The 24,438-nt window shown below is 35.4% G+C and overlaps 1 protein-coding gene across 7 annotated transcripts in view; it reads right to left on the bottom strand.

The window, feature by feature from the left end:
• Positions 1-24,438, bottom strand: part of FER (FER tyrosine kinase) — a 468,410-nt gene that overhangs the window by 386,315 nt on the left and 57,657 nt on the right. For 6 of the 7 annotated variants that reach the window (XM_059063150.2, XM_067031424.1, XM_067031423.1 and 3 more), the window contains one exon: positions 2,891-3,064. In XM_059063150.2, coding sequence (XP_058919133.1) covers positions 2,891-3,064 — 174 coding nt within the window. Of the gene's footprint in view, positions 1-2,890; positions 3,065-23,877; positions 23,952-24,438 lie in introns of those variants that run through there. The other variant, XM_067031425.1, reaches the window with a different exon arrangement.

The following is a 24,438-nucleotide window of genomic DNA, read 5'->3' as shown; positions in this document are numbered from 1 at the left end:
AGCCCATCAAAGTCATTCTTCATTTCTGTTATAATGTTACTGAACTCTAGAATCTCTTCTTGGTCCTTGCTTAGGATTTCTATCTTTCTGCTTACATTGCCCATCTGTTCTTGTATGCTGCCTACTTCACTCATTAGAGCTCTTAGCACATTATTAATAGTTGCTTTAAATTCCCAGTCTGATAATTCCAAGATCCCTGCCATGTCTGGTTCTGATGCCTGCTCTGTCTCTTCCAATTGTGTTTCCTGCCTCTTGGTATGCCTTGTCTCTTTCTTCTCAATTGTCAGGTATAAAGTACTGGATAAAAGGAACTGAGATAAACAGGTTTGTACTAATGTGGTGATAAGTTGGAACTGAGATAAACAGGTCTGTACTAATGTGGTGATAAGTTGTCAAGGAAGGAGAAGCATTTTATAGCCCTCTGATTAGGTCTTGGTCTTTCACTGAGCCTGTGCCTCTGGATCGTGAACTTCACATGTACTTCTCAGCCCCCACCGCACCTTACATGGGACAGGATGGCTAGAGTGAGCTGGAGTTAGGTACATCCCTTCTCCCAGGTCTGTTAGGTTCTGGCTAAACAGTTTGTCCTGACGACAGATCTTGTTAAAAACAGAATGCTCTAGCATATATCAAAATTATGCCTTTTCCTCTGCCACTACCAGGATCATGAGATTTTTTTTTTTTCTATATTCTCTGTGAGAACCTCATAAAGATTTGGGAGGTAAAATTCACAAGTGTGAAGGCCCCTCAATGAGTGGGTCCTCCTGGAATTTTTAACCCTCAGAAATGTCCACACTGAACTTCCAGAATTTGTCAGTTACAGTTCAGGTTTTTCTACAACCAATGGTTCCGGAGACCACTGCTGCTCTGATAAGTTGTGATTCTCTGTATTCGCTTGTCAGTCTCTCTAATTGGGGGGCTGGGGGGAGGGGAGGGGGCAGTCATCTGCTCTGTAACCTACTTTCTCTAATGGATCTAAGAAGAGTTGTTGATTTTTCAGTTTGTTCAGCTTTTTACTTGTTGTTAGGATGGAGAGACAACTTCCAACCTTCTTACATGCTGGTCTGGAAACTAGAAGTCTTAACTTTTGAACTTGCTAAACAACCAATTCACTATTCGGCAAACTGGCAATTTTGGGGGGGTTGGGGGGGCTAGGTTGGGTCTTCATTGCTGCATGCAGGCTTTCTCTAGTTGTGTCCAGAGGGGACTACTCTTTGTTGCAGTGCTTCCCACTGTGGTGGCTTCTCTTGTTGCAGAGCATGGGCTCTAGGTATGCAGGCTTCAGTAGCAGCACGCGGGCTCGGTAGTTGTGGCTCACGGGCTATACAGTGCAGGCTCAGTAGTTCTGGCACACAGGCTTAGCTGGTTTGTGACGTGGGATCTTCCCAGACCAGCGATCGAACCTGTGTCCCCTGCATTGGCAGGCGGCTTCTGAACCACTGCACCACCAGGGAAGTCCCAAGGCGGCTTCTGAACCACTGCGCCACCAGGGAAGTCCCAAACAGGCAAATTAATAGCAAAAAGCAAGAATTTATCCTACCTTACACCTCACGTCAACCAAATAGTTGATACAAGAAAAATTTTTATCGAAAAACTCCAGCTAACAATTGCATCAGGAATGACAGAAGTAAAATATTGCCATTTTACAACCTCCACTGAGCTAATGGATCTAAACAGTGAAAATGAAGTACTTCTAAAACTATTAGGTGAAAGGCTGAAGAGAAACTTTTTTAATAGATTGACCAGGCTGGCAACACTGGAACCTATTAGTCAAGTTTAACATCAGAAAAAGATAAACAAGCAGACATTATATACCTCTTGATATGAAACAACAGGAACTCTATACCAGCACCTATGATGCATTCTTGCCCAAAATAAACAGCCAAAATCTTATCAAGCCTCTAGATCTAACTTCCAGTTTGCAAGAAAATTGGAGGATGAAGGAATATGTGAAACTGCATCACAAGATGCTAACAGCAAAATCCAAAATGAAGGAATTTTAAATGCTATAGAATAAACTACTCAGTTTCTTCCACAAATAAATGGCATTTTAAAAGTGGGGTGGTGAGGGGAACCTAGAGATTAAGAGATTATTCAAATGCAACATATGAGCCAGGTTTGGATCATGATTCAAATGAAACAACTGTAAAAAACATTTAACAATCATTTGAGCATAGTCAGGATAATTAATAATATTAAGGAATTATTGTTATTTTAGGTGGGTTAATGATAACATAGTTTTTTTAAAAAGAGTATTTATTTTAGCAATATATACTAAAATATTTATGGATAAAAAGATAACTGGAATTTTCCTTAAAATTATCCAGTGTAGAAGAAAAGTAGGTGAGAGTATAGATGAAAAAAAAAAAAAAAAGAAAGAAAATATTGACTATGTGGATGGATAGGTCAATGGGAGTTGATTTAACTATTCTCTCTTCTGTACATTTGCAAATTTTCATAACAAAAACCATTGTAAAAAGTTAACCAAAAGAGACAGACTCTGAAAAAAGTTTAGAACTAGTCCAATTAATTTATTTTGCCTATTTTTTATTATATGCATAGAATTACATGATGCAAATTAATTTTCTAAAAGCCTAAAAGAACTATTTCAGTGAGTAGAAAATAAAAATTCTAAGTGATAAGAAAGCACTGTATCATTGTTTAATTGGCAGCATTTTTTCTTTCATGAGAGTATATAAAGTAACAGTATATCTTATAACCAATAATGTTGTATATTCAGTAAAAATAAGATACTACTTATTAGAGACACTGAAATCTATTTTTTGTCAGAAAATGGTGACTAAACAATTTTTAAAGTCAAACAAGATAAAGTAGTTCAGTGAATTTAAAAATCAAATTAAAAAAAGAATTCCAGAACGGAAAGACAAACCTTGATCATCTCTGCCTCTATCTGCTGATGAACACCTATATAACTCTTCTTCACCTGCTGCTTGTCTTTGATCATCATGGTGAGCCTGTGTAAGGGCCCAGAATTTAGGTCCTCTGCATGTGTCTTCATTATCCTACTAAGTTGTTCCGTCTGCTGAATCATAAGTAGCCAAGACTTTTTAAAAAATAAGAAATAAAATTAGCACTTGTATTAGAGATTTCCACTTAGCTGTCTTCAGGAACTTTAAATATTAAGTTTTACACCAATTATTACATTAATATAAAAATGGCAGGTTTCTGGCAATTATGCAAGGAGCTATATGAATAGTTCATATTTAATATCTTTAAATTCAAGAACAAATGCTTCAAAGTTCAGTAATCAGAGACTGCAGAATTCTAGGACAGGATTAAGGGACTCTTTGAGAAGCCACACTTGCAGTCTTCATTTTAGCGCTTCTTGTTTGTTTTTCAACACACTGATATATTGCTTTTGCCCAAACCATTCTATTGCCTCAGTAATGTTAACACTTCCTAATGATCAAACGCAACAGAAATTTACCCATCTTCATTCTTAACCTGTTTCTCTGAGGCATCTGATCCTATTGACTCACTTCTTCCTGAAACTCTCTTTTTTGGTTTCTATGGCTTCTCATCTTCCAACATGCTGGCTTGCCTTCCTTCCTAAAAATTCCTTCTCAAACTTTATACTTGCTCTTATTTTGCTGTCTATGTCTTAAATACTTGTATTCTCTACATTTCTATCTTATCTCTTTTCTTAATAAATACCATTAGTTCTCAATGGTTTTTCTAGCTCAACACATTGCCTCAATAGCAGACACACATAATGGTGGGTTTGGGACAAGTGGGCATATGGATGCTGCTGGAAGAACAAGTCATCTGTTTTTAGACTTTCTAGCTTATAAATACTGAAAAAAAAGTAAAAGGAATGCTCTTGACTACAGGTTTTCAAAATTCTATTCAGAAACAGGTGTTGGAGACTTTCCATGGTGAGAGAGGATCCATGGTAAAGATACAAACAATAGACAAGGTATAGTTTCAGATATTTCAGAAGAGTAATTTTCTGCACTATTACCTTTGATCTGTGAATGAACAGAATTAATTCTGTTTCTGTTAGTAGTCCAAAATAATCCTAAATCAAAATTTAATAGGTATCTAAATCAAAACTATAGCCTAAAGGAAGCAAATTCTTAGTCAGTCAGAACTCACCAGGGTCTAACTTAGTAATCTTGTTTTTGATACACTGCAATATATGTTTTTTTAAAAAAGCAATCTTTGAGGACATTTCTTTAGGGAAAAAGGTCATTTTTAGTTGTGAGATGCTATTATGAACATGAAATAAGACAGGTGGCCTATGAATTCATCATATTTATTTTCAAATTCAAAAACCTCAGTACTAAGATACTCTTGATACCACAAAGCCATTTAAAACTGATGTATCTCCTCCATTAAAATATAAAATTTAACAAAGATGAAAACAAGAAAAACTATAAAAACGTGGATTAAAAACATAATTTAAATTGCCCTACTAATTCTTGTAGCTTTGCCTTTTTCATTTGCTATTTTCACTCTTAAAAAATACCATGTTAGAGAAACATTCTATAGCATGTGCAGAATATTAAGGCTACCAAAAATAAAGTGAGAGGAATCAGTTTCTTTCTCAAAAAACAAATATTCTCTATCTTCAAAAAACAAATACTCTCTAAGTGCTTTGTAGCAATAAATTTTTGTGATTCTATGTAGGAGTCCTTGCAGCCTAGGGAGAAGCCTTCTTAGAAGCTAACGTTAAAGATCACACAACTAGGTCAGATTGCCCTTCAACTCCCAGGAGGGCACATCTCATCCTAATAGCCCTGTTCACTGCAGTCACTGTAAAAAGTCAAAACCTCCCAAGGTATATATTAGTCGCCCCAACTATCAATCCCATATTGCCCTCAATATCTCCTATTCTGACCCAGGACACTATCTATAGAATCCTGTGCTCTCAAGAACTCTTGCTCTATGATTCGAAAACTCCTTATACTTCTTATCAGAACTCTCCATTTGTCTTCTATCTGTAACAAAAACCTGGCTTGATCTTACTAACAACAACCTAATACTGCTAATAAATATGCCCTCTCTTCCTAGAAGTCTCTGTTCTTCTGAAGCTCAAGTCACCCTTGCACATGAACATTCCATCAGAAACTCCTTCCGATTCTCCCTCCAAAGTCTACCACAAATCTACCCACTTCTCTTCATATTCACTGCCACCCCTTTTGGAAGATATGATTATCTCTGGCTTAGACTGTTGCAGCACCTCCTAATTGGTGTCCTCTCTTCTACTCATGCTCCTTTCCAAACCATTCCCCTTAAAGTAGCAAAGGAAATTGTCATCTCCTGCATAAAATCCTACACTGGCTTTCCTTTTCATTTAAAGAAAACTCCAAACTTCCTTCTAAGACCTATAGTGTCTCAAATTATGTGTCCTCTGTCTATCCTTTCAACTTCTGTTTTGCCATTATCTACCCAGCTAAATAAGTTCTAGGAGCACTGGTCTTCCTTTAGTTTCCTAAACATTCTCTCTTCCTGGGAGCTCATCCTCTCTTTCACATGGCAAGATCCACCTCTTCCTTTAGGAATCAGCTAAACCTCATGTAGGTCTAATGCTTGCTATTCTTCATCTTAGCACTTAAAACAACTATTTATTTGTATGTATACTTTTTAAAAAATATCTTCCCAACTACAATGGAAGCTCCATGAAGGTAGTATTTTGTCTCTTTGTTCACTATTTTAGGTATTCACTGTGATGCCTGAAATAATAGTTACTAAATATTCTTTGAAAGAAGGAAGGGAGAGAGAGAGGGAAGGAGGAACAAATGTAGAATATAAAACCATGAAATGAAAATATGCCATTAAAAGATTTTTTTAATTGTCTCAAACTGGAATTAAATAGCATAGAACAATGCCAATTATGATGGGGAAGGAAAATTAACCAGTCTATCTTCAACTGATAAAACAACAGAAGGATTAGAGCAGCACACAGTGCAATAAGAAGCACTGGCCTAAAAGGAATGAGTGAGTGTGCAAGAAAATGGGTGGTGTATAACTCGAATTAGACGCATGGCTGGAATATTTCTTAAAAAGAGAGATGAGTAAAATGTTAACAGATGCTTAATAAACAAACAATCAAACAAAAGATGCATTTCAACATTTATAATAAAATTGATATAGCACTTTGCAGATATGGCTCTTTAGTTTGGGCATAGCAGTGGCCAAAGCATAGATAAATTATTTGTTGATTAGAATAACTTGTGGAAGATAATTCTTTGTAACCTAATAAACAAAATACTCATCTCATCTGCAGACCATCTGCAGACATTTAAATTGCTTTATTATACAGAATCCTGCTTAAGGGATTAATAATGTTCCTCATAATGGAATTTTACCAGTAGTCAGAGTCACTGATGCTGAAAGCTACAGACAAGTTAAGAAATAATAAAAACTGAAAATATCTGAAGTTTAATTTTAGAGAAATTTAATCACAGGCAAAGAATATTAATACAATTTGAAAATAAAACCATTGTGGTTAAGTTTACAAAATAGAAAATAAGTATCTTAACTTTTGAGAGAAGAGCTACAAAATGTGAAAGTAGGAATAATTTAACTATAATAAACTAGATAAAAATCCCAAAAGCTACTAACAAAATCAGGGGTGAGAGATGGATAAGAAGTATAAGTATGTTCATTTCCTCACCTTTCATACAGAAGAGTCAATAGACAGCTTTAGTTATAAAGTTTGTAAATAAAGAGATACAGATTTAAGCTTATAATTTTTAAGTTTCAAAAGTTAAACAAGTGAATGTTTAAAAAAAAGCAGACTAGACCTTCTGAATTACAAAAATAATTTTTAAAAAAGTTAACATTGTCCACTAGAAAAAGAAAACAAAAGAAACTTAAAATGATTAAAATTAAAAATAAGCTGCAAAATACAAATTATACTAGACACATCTGTTAAATATTATATGTAAACTTTATGTGTTAAACATCTATGAAAAGGAAAACATTATCAAATCAGAGGGGAAAAAACTTCACTATACATAAAATGAGAAACATCAGTAAAATAAAATAACATAACAACAACAGAACAGATAGGGAAACCCCTCCCCCAGAAAAATATGAACAGTAAGATCCAGCAGTCATTATATTCAAATGATATAAAACTGAATTCTAGACACAAAATATAAAACAAAGGGCACAGCATGTTGCCAAAGAATATCACTCAGAATGAATATATAACTGTTGTGATTCTTTTCATTCCAGAAAACAGTACATCCAAACAGAAAGCAAAAATGATGGAAAATGCAATGAGAAATCAAAAGTAGTAGGAGAATTAAATATATTCATCTCTACCTGTGAGAGACTAAACTAAAAAAAATAATAATACACAGTATCTGAATAAGTAATTTAATAATGAATATGTTTGATCTATCATCATATATAAAACTCTATATACTACAGGTCTAAAAGTACCTATTTTAAAAGAATATTTTTAAAAATTAGATAATATTGGGCTATTAAGAAATTTCATAAATTTCCTCAAAAATAGAAATAGTGCATACTAACCACACTATCTAGCCTCTTTCAATTAAAGGAAAAAATCCTTATCAGAATTTTTTAAGGGAAAAAAATCAAATCATTCCTAAAAAAATGCATAGGCTGAAAAAGTTAAATTTTTAAACTAAAAGAAGACCTAGAAATAACAGTAAATAAAACACTGACCATCAAGCTCCATGATATACAGCTCAATATGCTCAAAGATTCACAAACTTTACACTTCTATTTTTAGTAAGAAAATTTTAAAATTTATTAAAATACAATATTAGAAATTAGAAAAGGGAGAACAATATAAAACTAAGGAAAGTACAAAGAAGGAATTGAAAAACTGAAAAATATTTATTAATTAGACAAAAATAAAAATAGAAAAAAAGTTGACAGCATTAAAAAGGAGAGCTTAACAATAACGAAGGAAATAACAATAACAAAGGAAATAAAGTATATAAAATTGACACTTAGAAGTGAGAAATAACCATAAATTAAGACAAAATTGCAAAAACTGAGAGAAGCATCTGAAAATAAATTAAGTAGCTTTTTTTTCCTTTTAAAGAGAAATTCAAATTAGCAAAAGTGACATTCCAAGAGACTGCATACAGATCATTCCATTTTTTGCTCACAGGTACGTTTCCAGCCCTTTACCTGCTGGGACCTGATCTCTGCAAACTGTATTTCCCAGGCTCTCCCTTGCTAACTGGCTTTTGGCTTTATTGGGCAATGGGAGGTACTGGCACAAGGCTGAAGGGCAGGAAGAAGGGAGAAGCCAGGATATATTTCTCTCTCCCTCTCAGATTCTTTCTTTCCTTTGTCTCTCTGCTTGTAATAAGCTATTCTCCTCCCTTTGTGGCTTCCAGATGGTAGAGGCTCCACATAGTTACTAATCTCTGAGGTGCCTTACCTTTCTCTGTTTGCTCTTAGCTCTTCTAAAACTTTTGAACACATTTAACCCAATTAAATCCTATTTATTGAAGTACCTAGTGTAGGTTCTGTTTTCCTGATTGAATCCGAACTTTTACAGATAGGAAATTCAAAGAGACCAATAACCATGGAGTACATGGTTATCATAAATCAATTATCAATAAAATACTTATAATAAAGTACAAAGTTCAAACATTTTTTCCTAATGAATAATTTCAAACCTTTATGAATCAGATACCTTTGGTATTACCTAAATTGTTTCTAAGAATGGAGATTGAAAACAAAGTTCCTAAAATCACCATAACAACAAAAAATGATGAAGATACTACAAAATTAAATTCATTTATAAATACCAATGCAAAATTCTTAAGTAAAATATTAATTGGGCAAAATTGCCCATTAAAAGAAAAACATCTCATAATCAGTTTGGGAACATTTCAAAAATGAATATTTGATAGTCAAATATAGACGTATTCCCATATAAATCAAACACAAACCAAGCTGTTTAATATCAACAATGTTATTTAACATTGTTTCTGAGATGCCTCTGAAGATAATGATTTGAAAGGAAAAGGCTTACCCTTTCTAATAATAAAAAAATACAAATGAAGCCATTTGAAATTATTTTTCATGTATCAGATTGACAAAATTAAATAAAACAACCACACACTGTAGGTAAGTGTATATGGGAACAGGCTCTCTAATGCACTGTTAGTGGAAATGTAAATTATTGAAAAACAAATTTGGTAATAGCTACTAAAATTCTAAGTGGGCAAACTTTATACCCAGAAATTCTACTTCTTAGAATTTATCTCACAAAAAATATTTTCACAAGGATTCAGATTTTATTTACAAGGATATTTATCACAATCTTAAGAGCAAAAAGAGTTCAATTAAAAAACTGAAGAAATGAATTATAAAATGATATGCAGCCATTAAAAAAAGTAAAGTAACTGCAAGTGAAATGATACAAAGAAAGCCCAAAATACATAACTAAGTAAAAAAGCCAAACTTCAGAACAGTTTATAGAGTACAAAGTTATTTCTGTAAGATAAATAAATGTCTTGTGTGAGCATATGCATAAAAAAAATAAAGAGAAGAAAATTAGGATGACAATACATGAAATGTGGAAAAGATAACAAATTATTTTTTTCTCCTCAAACCTGAAATGCCTTGTAAAAATGTAAATATTAGAACTAATCCAAAACAAAATTATTTCTGTACCAACTCAAATTCCATCCACAAGCTGCTCAAAATACATACACACTGTGACCTAACACCACGATAGCACTTCCAAACATAGGGCTTACTAAAATACGAAACACCAGCCTTTACTGTATTACTCCAAATTTAGGACAGATGCTTCCATGTAATTAAACTGCTACTCTCATATGGAACAGGGAACAATCATCACACTAGAAGCCAAAACTATATCTAAAATTATACAGAACAAGGTGAGTTATTTTTTAATCATTACGTGATAGTGTGAAAAAATATAAAACAATATCTACTCAAAGGTAGTAGGAAATATTAGCAGCTCCTCCATAAAGTGGTAAAAACTCACTAGTTTAACTTACTTTGGGGAAATAAAGTCTAAATTAATTTTTTAAAATTAAATGTTAGAATTTTCCACAGAAAATAATTTATTCCATTCAGGTATATACAATAGCAACAGGTATGAAATGTAAAGATCATACCACACTGCTTATATTTCTATATAGTAGTAATTGTAATTAACAAATTAATCATGCATATTATCAGGTACTCAGAAATGAGATGAAGGAAACAAGAAAACACTGGTTTTCTTGATTGACTGATTGATTCCTCTGTACCAGGAACAATGTTAGAAAGAGGAGATAAAATAACCAGCAAAGTAAAGGACCTCTTCTGACCATGACATACTAACAGGAATCAAACTCATCTTCCCATTGAAAACAACTAGAAAATGGGGCATCATGTATGACACTCTTTTCATATATTGGACAACAGGCAGCACAAAGCTGGAATCCCAAAGAGAAGTGAAAGGCCTAAAACTGCCCCAGTTGTCTTCCTGGAGGTATTTTCTTAAGGGAAGTACAGGGAGAAAATCACAGACTTAGAAGTCATAGTAAAAAGTTTGATATATACTAATTACAATGCCCAATTAGAAATTTTAGGCAGGGGACTTGGCCATTACAGGGGTTAAATTAAAAGGTCAAGAAGAAAACTCTCTGAGCCTCACATAGCTTATACTTGTTTACATTTTTTTATTAAAATAATAATGCAAACCCTCACCCGATCTGAATTATCTTAAATTCTAAATATGTAGTCTGATTTTATAAATGCTAATTACATCTTCCCAGAAGAAAAATAAAATGCTATTGGGAAAATCTTTAAAAATAAAATCAGCCAAGATGGAGTAACAGGGACCAAATTTACCCTTCTACCTGAAACAAGCAAAAAATGGACAAAAGATATGGAACAACAGTTTTCAAGACACTGTTTATCAGCCAAAGAAGAACATTGATCACCAAGAAAAAGAAACAAACAAGGTGAGCCCCACAATTGCCCTAACTTACTGACTTGAAAGACTGCAGCACAGGAAGGAGAAACTGAAGGAGACACCAGCAGAATCCCTGGGTTGAGGAGACAAAGCTGAGAGTCAGGAAAGAGCAAGGCAACTAGAGCTCATGGTACTGGAGAGGACAGAGGTACACAGAGAGAAGCCCAGAGATCTGCAGCGAGCCCCGCTCCATCCAGGATTCAGCACAACACTGATCAGTGCATGCCCGTGAGAAAACTACAGGAGCTGGGCAAAGAACTGGCTGAAAAGACTAAAGGGAACAGGACCTGGTGCTCACCCATGGTTGGGAATACTGCCTGTTCCCACCAGCCACACGGAAAAACTCAAAATTTATGGGGCATGGTGTAGAATACTCAAAAAAGTTTTGCCTTGCTAGTGGGGAGTAATTAGCCCTGGAGTTAACACTGTTCTGGTCCTGCCTAACAAATCTTAAAATCAGAATCCAAAAGATCAAACTCTTTCCAAGTAACGTAACTGTGTCCCCAAACAAAACTCATCAACATATAGCAATACAAACTATCAAAAATGAAGCAGAGAGAAAAAAAATTTCTTTTTAATAAACATAGTATCACTGAACTTTAGGACTTTTAGAGATCTAATATGTATATAATTAGAAACATCATAGGAGACAGAGAGGAATAGGGAAAGTATTTGAAGAAATAATGGTTGAAAATATTCAAAACGATGAAAATGAAAAATCCACAGATTCAAGAAGCTCAATAAATCTCAGCACAAGAAGCATGAAAACAAAACAAAACAAAACAAAAAAACCCCACACTATCAGTACCGTATCTGAGTCAAACAGCCTTGGGACATTCAAATGTTTTATAATGATAATATAATAGTTTTCACAAACCAATTACATATATGAAACCCATCAATTCTATAACTCATTTTGATGAGTTTCTGGATAACTTATTTTTTTCTTACAGCATTTAAAATTTCCTCCCCTGTAAACATAGCAGGAATTGACTAGTCTCTGCATGGTTTATATCCCAGTATCCAGAAATCTCTACAGGTATGATCTCATCTGGTGGAGATTTGCAAAGAACCAAAGGACTGAGTTTACTTAGTGAGAGAGCAAGAAATGGATCATCTGAGTTAAATATGTCCTTTAATTTCAGGGGATTTCGGCTTCTCTAATTAAGCCTTTCTAACAATGAAAGAGTTGAGGGACTTTCCTCGTGGTGCAGTGGTTAATAATCTGCCTGCCCATACAGGGGCTATGGGTTCAATCCCTGGTCCAGGAAGATCCCACATGCTGCAGAGCAACTAAGCCTGTGCGCCACAACTACTGAGCCTGTGCTCTAGAACTGAGCCTGCGTGCCACAACTACTGAAGCCCCCACGCCTAGAGCCCGTGCTCTGCAACAAGAGAAGCCACCACAATGAGAAGCCCGCGCACCACAACAAAGAGAAGCCCCTGCTTGCCACAACTAGATAAAGCCCGCGTGCAGCAATGAAAACCCAATGTGGCCAAAAGTAAATAAATTAAAAATAAATTTATTAAAAAAGAAATAAAGGGTTGAAACTTTTTAGACCTTGTTATTCAAGTACTATAAATTCTCAGATTATCAAACACTAACATCACAATCAAAACAAATCCTGTATAAAAATACTATGTAGACAAAAAAATTACTAAATATTTTAAAATAAAATAGAATCAAAATAATCAACATAATAAAAGTCAATATCTGGGTTCTAAAGAGTGGTACCAAATATGCTGAGCCACATCATCTCAGTCATTGTCCAGTCTCAGCAGTAAGAATAAAGCCATTATGACTACCAGAATACTGCTACTGCTACCAAAAAAGAGTAAGTCTAAATGTCTAAACAGGAACTTCCCTGACAGTCCAGTGGTTAAGACTCTGCACTCCCAATGCAGGGGTCACAGGTTCGAACCCTGGTTGGGGAACTAAGATCCCGCATGTCACACAGCATAGCCAAAAAAAAAAAAGGTGGGGGGGGAGGGAAACGCAAGAGGGAGGAGATATGGGGATTTATGTATATGTACAGCTGATTCACTTTCGTATAAAGCAGAAACTAACACACCATTGTAAAGCAATTTTACTCCAATAAAGATGTTTGGAAAAAAAAAAAAGGTCTAAGCACAGATTCAGACCACGAAGGAAACTATATTACCTTTTCTTTTCTAATACTTTTTCTTCCAGTTTTCTAGACTCAGTGCCCCTCAATTGCTTTTGTTCTTCTTGGACTAAAAGGCCACTCTTCTTGTTCTTCTGAGGTACAAAGATAACTGGCCAGAGTCACCTTTGTCCTTCAGAAGTAAATCACATAAGCTCAGCAGTCTGTCCTACCAAAAGTTACGGGTTGAATTAAAGACCTCCGCAGTCTCTCCCAGCTCCAGCACCCTGTGTTTGTTCTCTACTTAGCTACTTCCCTCATCAACCTCATAAACTCATTGACCTCTGTAGCTCATGTCCACAGAAGACTGCTTTGTTGATCCAGCTCTAGTGGATCTTTGTTAATACAGGGATGGCCTATTTGAAAATCTTAAAGAAATAAATTACAGTAAGGAGATGTTTGCCTACTTCCCTCTAGTTTCTGGGTAATATTCCTGTTCTCCACCCTGCTGCATCCCACTCCCATTCCCCATCCATGTCCTAGAGGAGTGGTTCTGTTATTCCCTATTTCCTGTATCCCCAAAATGTCCTTGACTGGCTCTTTCAACTCAACATTTTTTACAAAAACAAAGCCTTTCCCTTCCTCAATCCAACCAGTTCTTCCAGCTACTGCTCAATCTAATCTTTTTTGAAAGCCTCTCAAATAGACTTCTGGGGTGAAAAAAAAATTAAAACTCTGCATTTGTTTCCAGGAGGTATGAACCAGACTGTAGACTTAGGATACTCCCTTTTGAAGCTTTAACAAAGAAATGCTGTTTTCTTTTCTCATATCCTGTGTAATACAGAACCAAGAGGTGAGTTTGATGTTCTCCATTACTTCTCCCCAACTCCACCCCTATTAAAGCTAACCTTGCTTGTCAAGATGGCCCTTTACTCCTCCTCTCCAACACTGTCTACCTCTGATACACGCATAGGCTTTTTCTTATTCACCCCTTACATCAACAGTCTGAAACACATATCTTCATCTTATAAATGGTGTCGGAGAGATTAAGTAATCTGTCCAAGATCATACAGCTAATGAATGGAAGAGCTCAGCTTCAACCCAAATCTACCTCTTAATGTGCTAGACTGGATACAACCTAAGAAGTCTGGAGGATACAGAAGTATGGGAACCTAAAGACCCTTGCAATGAAGGACTACTTTGAGAATAACATCTAAGCTAAACTGATGAGAGTACCTTATAAACTGGTTACATATTAATCTGTATTTAGTACTTTATCATTAAATTATAAGCTTAAGAGCCATAGGGAAAAGCCATCTACTCCCTGTAGGCCACCTACTTTGTAGCATGAATAACAAACAGCAAAAGTGAAGAAGTCCTTCTAAGCCAAGATTAGTGAGTCATTCTTGATATGACACAGTCTGTTAGAAGAAATGAAGATGAAAAAGAAAGAGGTCTCTCACTGTATTTGAGTTTCTAACTAGAATAATAAACCACACTTCAAATCTTCCTAAACAGAACAATTAAGAAATAAATCATCTTCTTACCTAACCAACCCCAATGCCACACTGGATAATCAGAAATAGTACCACTTTAACACTGACAGTACACATTTCTTTATGCTCCAGGAAAACAAATGACTGGTTTGGGACTTTAAGTTTTAGAACATTTTTCAGAATGTTGAGTGTTATAGTAAATAATACAAATATTATATCATAAAATACTGTTTTTTACATAAAATGCATTATTTCAAAGGATTTTCTGAATTCCTAAATGTGACTATTTTATGTCTGACTTATTTCACTTAGCGTAATGACCTCAAGGTCTATCCATGTTGTCACAAAAGGCAGGATTTCCTTTTTTATGACTGAATAATATTTCATTGCATATATATACCATATTTTCTTTGCCCATTCATCCACTGATGGACACAGGTTATTTCCATATCTTGGCTATTATAAATAATGCTGCAATGAACATGGGGGCATACATATCTCTTCAAGATAATAATTTAATTTCCTTCAGATATATACTCAGATATGGAATTGCTGGATCATACGGTCATTCTATTTTAATTTTTTGAGGAACCTCCACACTGTTTTCCAAAGTAACTGTACCAAGTTATGACCATTTGTATGTCTTCTTTGGAGAAATGTTTATTCAGATCCTCTGCCCATTTTATAAATGGATTGTTTGGTTTTTTGCTCTTGAGTTGTAAGTTCCTTTTTTTTTGCCGGTTTATAACATTATATAAGTTTTATGTGTACTATATTTCTATTTCTGTATACACTACAGTGTGACTTTATATATATAAATATATAGATATATATCTCATCTTCTTTATCCATTCATCTGTTGGTGGGCACTTAGGTTGTTTCCATATCTTGCCTATTGTAGATAATGCTGTGATAAACAGAGGGGTGCATATATCTTTTAAAATTATTGTTTTCATATTCTTGTGATAAATACCCAGAAGTGGAACAGCTGAGTCATATGGTAGTTCTGTTCCTAATTTTTTGAAGAATCTCCATACTGTTTTCCATAGTAGCTGCACCAATTCACATTACCATCAACAGTATACGAAGATTCCCTCTTCTTCACATCCTCTCTAACACTTGTTTCTTGCCCTTTTTGATAATAACCATTCAAACAGGCATGAGGTGATATCTAATTGTGGTTTTGATTTGCATTTCCTTGATGATTAGTGATATTGAGCATCTTTTCATATACCCACTGACCATTTATGTGTATTCTTTGGAAAAATGTCTATTCCGACCCTCTGCCTATTTATTAATTAGGTTGTTTTTTGTTGTTGTTGAGTTGTAGGAGTTCTTTATATATTCTGGATATTAGCCTCTTAATGGGTATATGATTTGCAAATATCTTCTCCCAGTTTGTAGGCTGTGTTTTTATTTTGTTGATGGTTTCCTTTGCAAGGCAGAAGCTTTTTAGTTTGATGTAGTCTCATTTGTGTTTTGTGTTTTTTGATATTTTTTTGCTTTTATTTCCCTTCCCTGAGGAGGCACATCCAGAAGGATATTGCTAAGACCAATGTCAAAAAGTATACTATGTTTTCTTCTAGGAATTTTATGGTTTCAGGTCTTATATTCAAGTCTTTAATACATTTTGAGTTGATTTTTGTATGTGGTGTAGGATAGTGGTCTAGTTTCATTCTTTTGCATGTGGCTATCCATTTTCCCAACACAATTTATTGAGGAGACTATTCTTTCTCCATTGTATGTTCTTTGTTCCTTTGTCATAAATTAATTATACATATATGTGTGGGTTTATTTCTGGGCTCACAATTCTGTTCCACTGATCTATGTGTCCAATGTTCTGCCAATACAATGCTGTTTAATTACAGTAGCTTTGTGATATAATTTGAAGTCAGGGAGTGTGATGCCTCCAGTTTTGTTCTCTCTTCTCAGGATTGCTTTAGCTATTCAGGGTCTTTTTGGTTCCATATAAATTTTAGGATTTTTTTGTTCTATTTCTGTGAAAAACGTCCTTGGGAATTTAATAGGTATTACATTGAAGCCATACATTGTTTAATGTAATCGGAACATTTTAACAATCTTAATTTTTCCAGTCCATGAGCATAGAATATCTTTCCATTTCTTTGTGTCATCTTTAATTTTTTTCAACAACATCTTATAATTTTCAGTGTACATGTCTTTCACATCCTTGGATAAATTTATTCCTCGGTATTTTATTCTTTTTGTTTCAATTGTAAATGGTATTCTTTTCTCAATTTCTCATTCTGCTAGTTTGTTGTTAGTATATAGGAACACAAAAGATTTTTGTTCTATATTGATTTTATACCCAGCAACTTTATTGTACTCATTGACTATTTCTAATAGTTTTTTGATGGATTCTTTAGGGCTTTCTATATATAACATCATGAAATCTGCAAATAGTGATGGATTTACTTCTTCCTTTCCAATTTGGATGCTTTTTATTTCTTTTTCTTGCCTGATTGCTGTGGTTTGGACTTCCAGTACTTTGTTGAATAAAAGTGTGAGAGTGGGCATCATCATCTTGTTCCTGATCTTAGAGGGACTGCTTTCAATTTTTCACCTTTGAATATGATGTTAGCTGTGAATTTGTCATATATGTCCTTTATTATATTGAAGTACGTTCCTTCTACACATATTTTATTGAGAGTTGTTTATCATAAACGGGTTCTGAGTCTTGTCAAATGCTTTTTCTGCATCAATTGAGATGATCATATGATTTTTATCCTTCATTTTATTAATGTGGTGAATCACACTGATTGATTTGTGGATGTCAAATCATACTTGCATCCCTGGAATAAATCATACTTGATTATGGTGTATGATCCTTTTAATGTTCATCTGTCCCTCAGTATCCAAGGGGGATTGGTTCCAGGATTTGCCACAGACACCAAAACCTGCTTGATACTCAAGTCCCACAGTTGGCCCTCCATATCCACAGTTCCACACCAGTGGATTCAACCAAACACATACCATATAGTGCTGTATTTACTACAGAAAAAAAAAAAACCATGTATAAGTGGACCTGTGAAGTTCAAAACCTGCATTGTTCAAGGGTCAGCTGTATTGTTTATTTGGTTTACTAATATTTTGTTGAGGAACTTTGCAAGTATGTTCATCCGAGATAATGTCCTGTAATTTTCTTTTTTTGTGTTGTCCTTGTCTGGTTTTGGTATCTGAGTAATGTTGGCCTCATAAAATGAGTTGAGGCATTCCCTCCTTTTCAATTTTTTAGAAGAATTTGAGAAGGACAGTTATTAAATCTTCTTTGAATCTTCAGTGAAGCCGTCTGGTTCTGGACTTTGTTTTGGGGGATATTGTTGATTACTGTTTCAATCTCTTATTGATCAGTCTATTCAGATTTTCTATTTCTTTGTGACTCAGTCTTGGATGACTGTATGGTACGATTGAAATTTTTATCCATTTCTTCTAGGTTGTCCAACTTGTTGGTGTATGGCAGTTTATAATATTCTCTCACAATCCTTTGTATTTCTATGGTATCCACTGCTATTTCTCCTCTTTCATTTCTGATTTTATTTACCAGAGCCTTCTCTCTTTTTTCCTAGTGAGTCTAGCAAAAGGTTTGTCAATATTGTTTACCTTTTCAAAGAACAAGATCTTAGTTTAATTGATCTTTTCTATCTTCTTTTTAGTCTGTTCTTCATTTATTTCTGCTCTGATCTTTATTTCCTTCCTTCTACTGACTTTGGACTGCATTTTTTTCTTCTTTTTCTAGTTCCTTTACATGTAAGGTTAGATTGTTTGAGACTTTTCTTGTTCCTTGAAGCAGGCCTGTATTGCTATAAACTTCCACTTAGTACTGCTTTTGGCAAACCCCATAGATTTTTGGTAGGGCTTATTTGAATTTTATTTGTCACCGGGTATTTTTATATTTCTCCTTTGATTTTTTCATTGATCCGTTACTCAGGAACATGCTGTTTAATCTCCACATATTTGTGATTTTTCCATCTTTCTTCTTGTAATTAATCTCTAGTTTCTTTCATACCACTGTTATTAGAAAGATGCTTGATATGATTTCAATCTCCTTAAATTTATCGAGACTGTTTGTGCCCCAACATATGGTCTATCCTTGAGAGTGTTCCATGTGCACTCAAGAATATGTATTTTGCTGGGATGGAATGTTTTATGTAAATCTAACAACTCCATCTGATCTAAAGTTTCATTTAAAGTTGCTGTTTCCTTGTGGACTTTTTGTCTGGATAATCTATTCATTGATATAATTGGGGTGTTAAAGGCCCCCACTATCATTATATCACTGTCAATTTCTCCCTTTAAGTCTGTTAATAATTGCTTTATATATTTTGGTGCTCCTATGTCAGGTGCATATATATTAAAACCTGTTATGTCTTCTTGATGAGTTGCCCCCTTTATTATTATACAATGTCCATCTTTGTCTCTTGTTACTGTATTTTGTCTGATATGAGTATGGTGACACTCACTGTCTTTCGGCTGCCATTTGCTTGAAGTAGCTTCTTCCATCCCTTTGCTTTGAGCCTATGTTTGTCTTTAGAGTTGAGTCTCCTGGAGGCACCATATTGTTGGGTCTTATTTTTTAATCCAACCAGCCATAATGTGACTTTTTATTCAATCTATTTAATTAAGGGTGATATTAATAAATGAGTACTCAGTACTGCCATTTTATCTTTTGTTTTCTGGTTGCTCTATATCTCCATTGTTTCTTTTTCCTTGTGTTTCTATCTGCCATTTTAGTTTGATGGTTTTCCATGAGATTTTTCTCAGTTTCCTTTTTTTAATGTTTCATGCCTCTGCTCTAAATTTGTTTTGTGGTTACCATGAGGCTTGTATAAAATATCTCATAGATAAAATTGTCCTTTTTTCTGCTGGATAGCATCTTATCTTCATCTGCTTACAGGGGTTCCATCCTTTTCCTCTTCTACTTTCATATTTTTGTTGTCTCAAATCATCCCTTTTATGTTGTGAGTTCGTTACCAAATTGAAGTAGCCATAATTTTTTTTTTTTTTACTGTTTTTTCCCCTCTAACCTTTATCCAATAATCAAGTGTTTAACAACCTATCCTGATACAGGGTTGTAATTTCCTGATTCTGTCTATTTATCACCTTAGTCATAGTTTTGTGCACTTCTGCTTTTTTTTTAGGAGAAGAGCAGAAACATTAACATCTCTTATAAAGCATGTCTAGTGGTGATGAACTCCCTGCTAGGAAAGCCTTTATTTTTCCTTCATATCTGAAGGATAATTTTGCTGAACAGAGTATTCTTGGCTGACACCTTTTATATTTCAATATTTTGAGTATGTCATTCCACTCTCTCCAGGCCCATAGAGTTTCTGCTGAGAAATGTGCTGATGGCAGAATGTGGGCTCTTTTGTAGGTTACCATCCTTTTTTTCCCTGGATGCCTTTAACATTTTTTTTTTGCATTTACTTTGGAGAATTTTAACATAATGTGTCTTGGAGAATGTTTTTTTGTATTGAGGTTATAAGGAGTTCTCTTAGCTTCATGTACTGGATAACCAGTTCCTTCCCCGAGTTTGGGAAGTTCTCAGCTATTATCTCTTTAATTAAACTCTCTGCTCCCTTTTGCCTCTCTTCTCCTTCTGGGATACCCACTATTCTAATGTTGCCCTTCCTAATAGAGTTGAAAAGTCCTCATAGAATTTCTTTTTTTTAATATATAAATTTATTTATTTATTTTTCACTGCATTGGGTCTTCAAAGCCGTGCGCATGCTTTCTGCAGCGAGTGGGGGCTACTCTTTGTTGCAGTGTGCGGGCTTCTCATTGCAGTGGCTTCTCTTGTTGCGGAGCACGGGCTCTAGGTGTGCAGGCTTCAGTAGTTGTGGCGTGCGGGCTCCAGAGCACAGGCTCAGTAGATGTGGTGCATGGGCTTAGTTGCTCCGCAGCATGTGGGATCTTCCCGGATCAGGGCTCGAACCCGTGTCCCCTGCATTGGCAGGCGGATTCTTAACCACTGCGCCACAAAAGCAGCCCCCCCCCTTTTTTTTTTAATATCACTGCTCTCTCTTAACCATACCATTTTTAGATTTCTATCTTTGAGCTTGCTAATTCTCTTCCATATGGTCTGCTCAACTTCCAATGCTTTCTAGTGAATTCTTCATCTCATTTATTGACTTCTTTAACTCCAGAATTTGTCTGGTTCTTTTTTAGAGTTTCAATCTCTCTGGTAAAGTATTCCTTCTGTTCATTAATTTTATTCCTCATAAAACTGCCACTCTGAGTTTTCTTGTAGCTCATTGAGTTTCTTCATGACAGCTATTTTGAATTCTCTATCAGTTACATTGCAATACTCTATGACTAAGTTCAGTTTCTGAAGAATTGTCATTTTCTTTTTGTGATGCTGTGTTACCATGGTTCTTCACAGTGCTTGATGAGTTGTTCCTCTGCCAGCGTATATGAAGCAGCAAATACCTTTCTTCCTTTAGGTACAGCTTTTAGAGAAAAAAAAAAAAAAAAAAAACCTTGATTGTAGGGATTCAACAGGTTAGTAATTAATTAGAGGCCTTTTGTTTTCCAGTAGGTGGCACTATAGCACAAGTTTTTGGCTTGTCTCACCTGAGCTGCCTCCAGTTATACTTGAGAGTTGGCACTTTCCACTTTCCACCACCCGGGTGAGAGGGGTCACCCAGTGCCCTAGATGTCACTGCTTGTGCCTCTGGGGTTATTGATGCCTTACTGCTGCTGGTGTCAGCAGTGTCATCCCATGGGGCACGATATCAGTTGTCTCTCCTACATTCAGTCTCCTGGGTAGTAGGCTCTGCTGCCATGGATTTGGGGGGTGGGAGGGTTGGAGGGAAGCCATGGTTACAGCTGTCTTTCCTGTGACCAGAGTTTTAGGGTTCACAGGCTCTGCTATTGTGGGTGAAGAGGGGAGGGACTGGAGTGGTGGGCACTTCTGAAGCTGGACAGATGTGGTTGCAGGCTCCACCGCCACTGCTGTCCAGTTCCTAGAAGCTGTGAGTGCCTATGCAGCCAGGAAGCTGGTGTTGTGTGTGCTGCATCCCCTAATGCTACCAGGTTCTCTTGGGCTGCAGGCTCAGACTCTGTGGCCAGGGGTCTGAGATTACAGTACTGCCTTCAGTGTTCCCTCTATGCCTCCTCTATGTGTTCCAAGACACCCACGCTTTAGATGTACAGATATGTGGAATTCTCCAGCATCCTAGTGTTTTGGACAGAGGCACATTTGTTGAGTTATGGATTTTACTGCTTGTAGATTAAAATGGAGAGACAAAGGAAGTACCTCATGCTGACATGATCATTTTTTAATTGGATTACTTGGTTTTTTGCTCTTGAGTAAAATGAGTTCCTTATATTTTAGATATTAACTCCTTATGAAATAGATTTTTACAAATATTTTCTCCCATTCTGTAGGTTGCCTATTCATTTTGCTGATAGTTTCTTGCTGTACAGAAGCTTTTTATTAATGCTTTTGCTGCTTATTTATTTTTGCTTTTGTTGCTTGAGCTTTTGGTGTCATATCTAAAAAATTGTTGCCAAAACAATGTTAAGGAGGTTTTTTTCCCTATGTTTTCTTCTAGTAGCTTTGCAGTTTCAGGTCTTACATTTAAGTTTTTAATCCATTTCCAATTAATTTTTGTGAGTGGTGTAAGACAGGGGTCCAATTTCATCCTTTTGCATGGAAATATTTAGTTTTCCCAACATCAGTTATTAAAAAGACTATTCTTGGCTCCCTTGTCAAATCTTAGGTGACCATATATTCAAGGGTTTATTTCTGGGATCTCAGTTCTGTTCCATAGGTCTATGTGTCTGCGTTTATGCTAGTACCATACTGTTTTGATTACTATAGTTTTATAATAAATTTTGAAATCAGGAACTGTATCTAGCTTTGTTCTACCTTCTCCGAATTATTTTGGCTATTTGGGGTCTTAGTGGGTTTAGGATTGTTTTTCTATTTCTGTGAAAAAAATGCATTGAAATTTTGAGAGGGACTGCACTGTATCTATAGATGGCTTTGGGTAGTAAGGACATGTTAGCAATACTAATTCTCCCATTTCATTAGCACAGACTGTCTTTCCATTTATTTCTGTCTTCTTCAGTTTCTTTCATCAATGTCTTATAATTTTCAGTGTACAGGTCTTTCCCTTTTTGGTTAACTTTTTTCCTAAGGATTTTAATTTTATTATGCTATTGTACATGGAATTATTGTCTTTCTTTTTCAGATAGTTCATTAGTGTATAGAAACAAAACTGATCTTTGTACATTGATTTTTTTTTAATCCTGCAGCCTTTACCAAATTCATCTATTAGTTTCTTGGTAGCATTTTTATTATTTTCTATATACAATAAGTCCCCTACATATGAACAAGTTCCATTCCGAGAGTGCACTTGTAAGTCCAATTTGTTCATAAGTCCAATAAAGTTAGCCTAAGTACCCAACTAACAAAATCGGCTATACAGTACTGTACTGTAATAGGCTTATAATACTTTTCACACAAATAATACATAAAAAACAAAAAAAACCACACATAATAAAGAAAACATTTTTAATCTTACAGTATAGTACTTTGAAAAGTACAGTAGTACAGTAGAACAGCTGGCATACAGGGGCTGGCATCGAGTGAACAGGCAAGAAGAGTTAATGACTGCAGGAGAGAGAGGAGGTGGGAGATGGTAGAGCTGAAGGATAGGCAGCAATAGGAGACAGAGGACAAGCTGCAATTTCACTCACGCCTGACGTTAATGGCACAGGTTCTGGTTCCTGGCTGGATTCAATTCTATCTACCCTCTTGAAAAAAATGATCCAGTGATGTCTGGGTAGTAGCTCTTTTTTTCTTGTCATAGATGACACGGTAGCCCTGGATTGCATTCTGAACAGCTACTGCAATCTTTGTGTACCGTTCTATGTTCAAGTCCTGTGCCTCAAAAACAGTGACTCCTCAAAAAAAAGAAAATCCCTTTGCCATTTCCTGCATTGTGAATCTCTTCGATTCTTCAGTTATTTCTCCTCTTGTTGTTCCACTCTCTCAATTATTTTCACTTTTGTTTCCATCGTTATCGCTTGGCACTTCTTAGCAGTACCAGCTACATCACTGCTGCTTTTACGCTGGCTTCCGGACATCCTGGGCTTGAAATAAAGATACTGTACTACTTTACTACTCTATTCAGTACTGTACAGTAAAGTACACAAATGCACAACCACTTGCAGAGATGCACACATGTGACAATGTACACCAGACACGTGAACTAACTTACGTGATTGGACACGTGAACACACATTCACATCTTTAAAAGTTCACAACTGGAAGGTTCGTATGTAGGGGACTTACTGTATGATATCATGTCCTCCACAAAGAGAGACAACTTGACTTCTTCCTTTCCCATTTGGATGCCTTTTATTTCTGACAGGTGTAATTTTAGATGAATAAAGAAACACAAAGTAAAATTCACCTTTAGCATAGAATAAAACAAGTCCTCAAACTAAAACAGCTGTTAAAATATGAAAAGATGTTTAATTTCACTCACAATTAGAGAAATATAAATTAAAGCTACACTAGGTATCATTTCTACCTATCATATTAATAAAAATTCATAAGTTTGACAACATACTCTCTTGCCCAGATTAAGCAGAAACTGGTAGTTTCATATATTCCCAGTAGATATACAAAATGGTACAAAAGCTGTAAAGGAAATTTATATTTATATTGACAATATATAGCAACACTACATAGACATTTACACTTTGACCTAGAAATCCCATTTCCAGGAATGTACCTTAAAGATATTCATAAAGATACAAAAACACATCTGTAACAAAGTTATTCACTGCAGCAATACTTGTGACTGCAAAATACTGTGAGACATAATATCCCAACAGAGTAATTTTGTTG

This window comes from Kogia breviceps, chromosome 4 (genome assembly GCF_026419965.1).
Source record: "Kogia breviceps isolate mKogBre1 chromosome 4, mKogBre1 haplotype 1, whole genome shotgun sequence".
Lineage (NCBI taxonomy): Eukaryota > Metazoa > Chordata > Mammalia > Artiodactyla > Physeteridae > Kogia > Kogia breviceps.
Note: the sequence above shows the minus strand (reverse complement) of the source record. Positions and strands in the feature narration are given on the sequence as shown.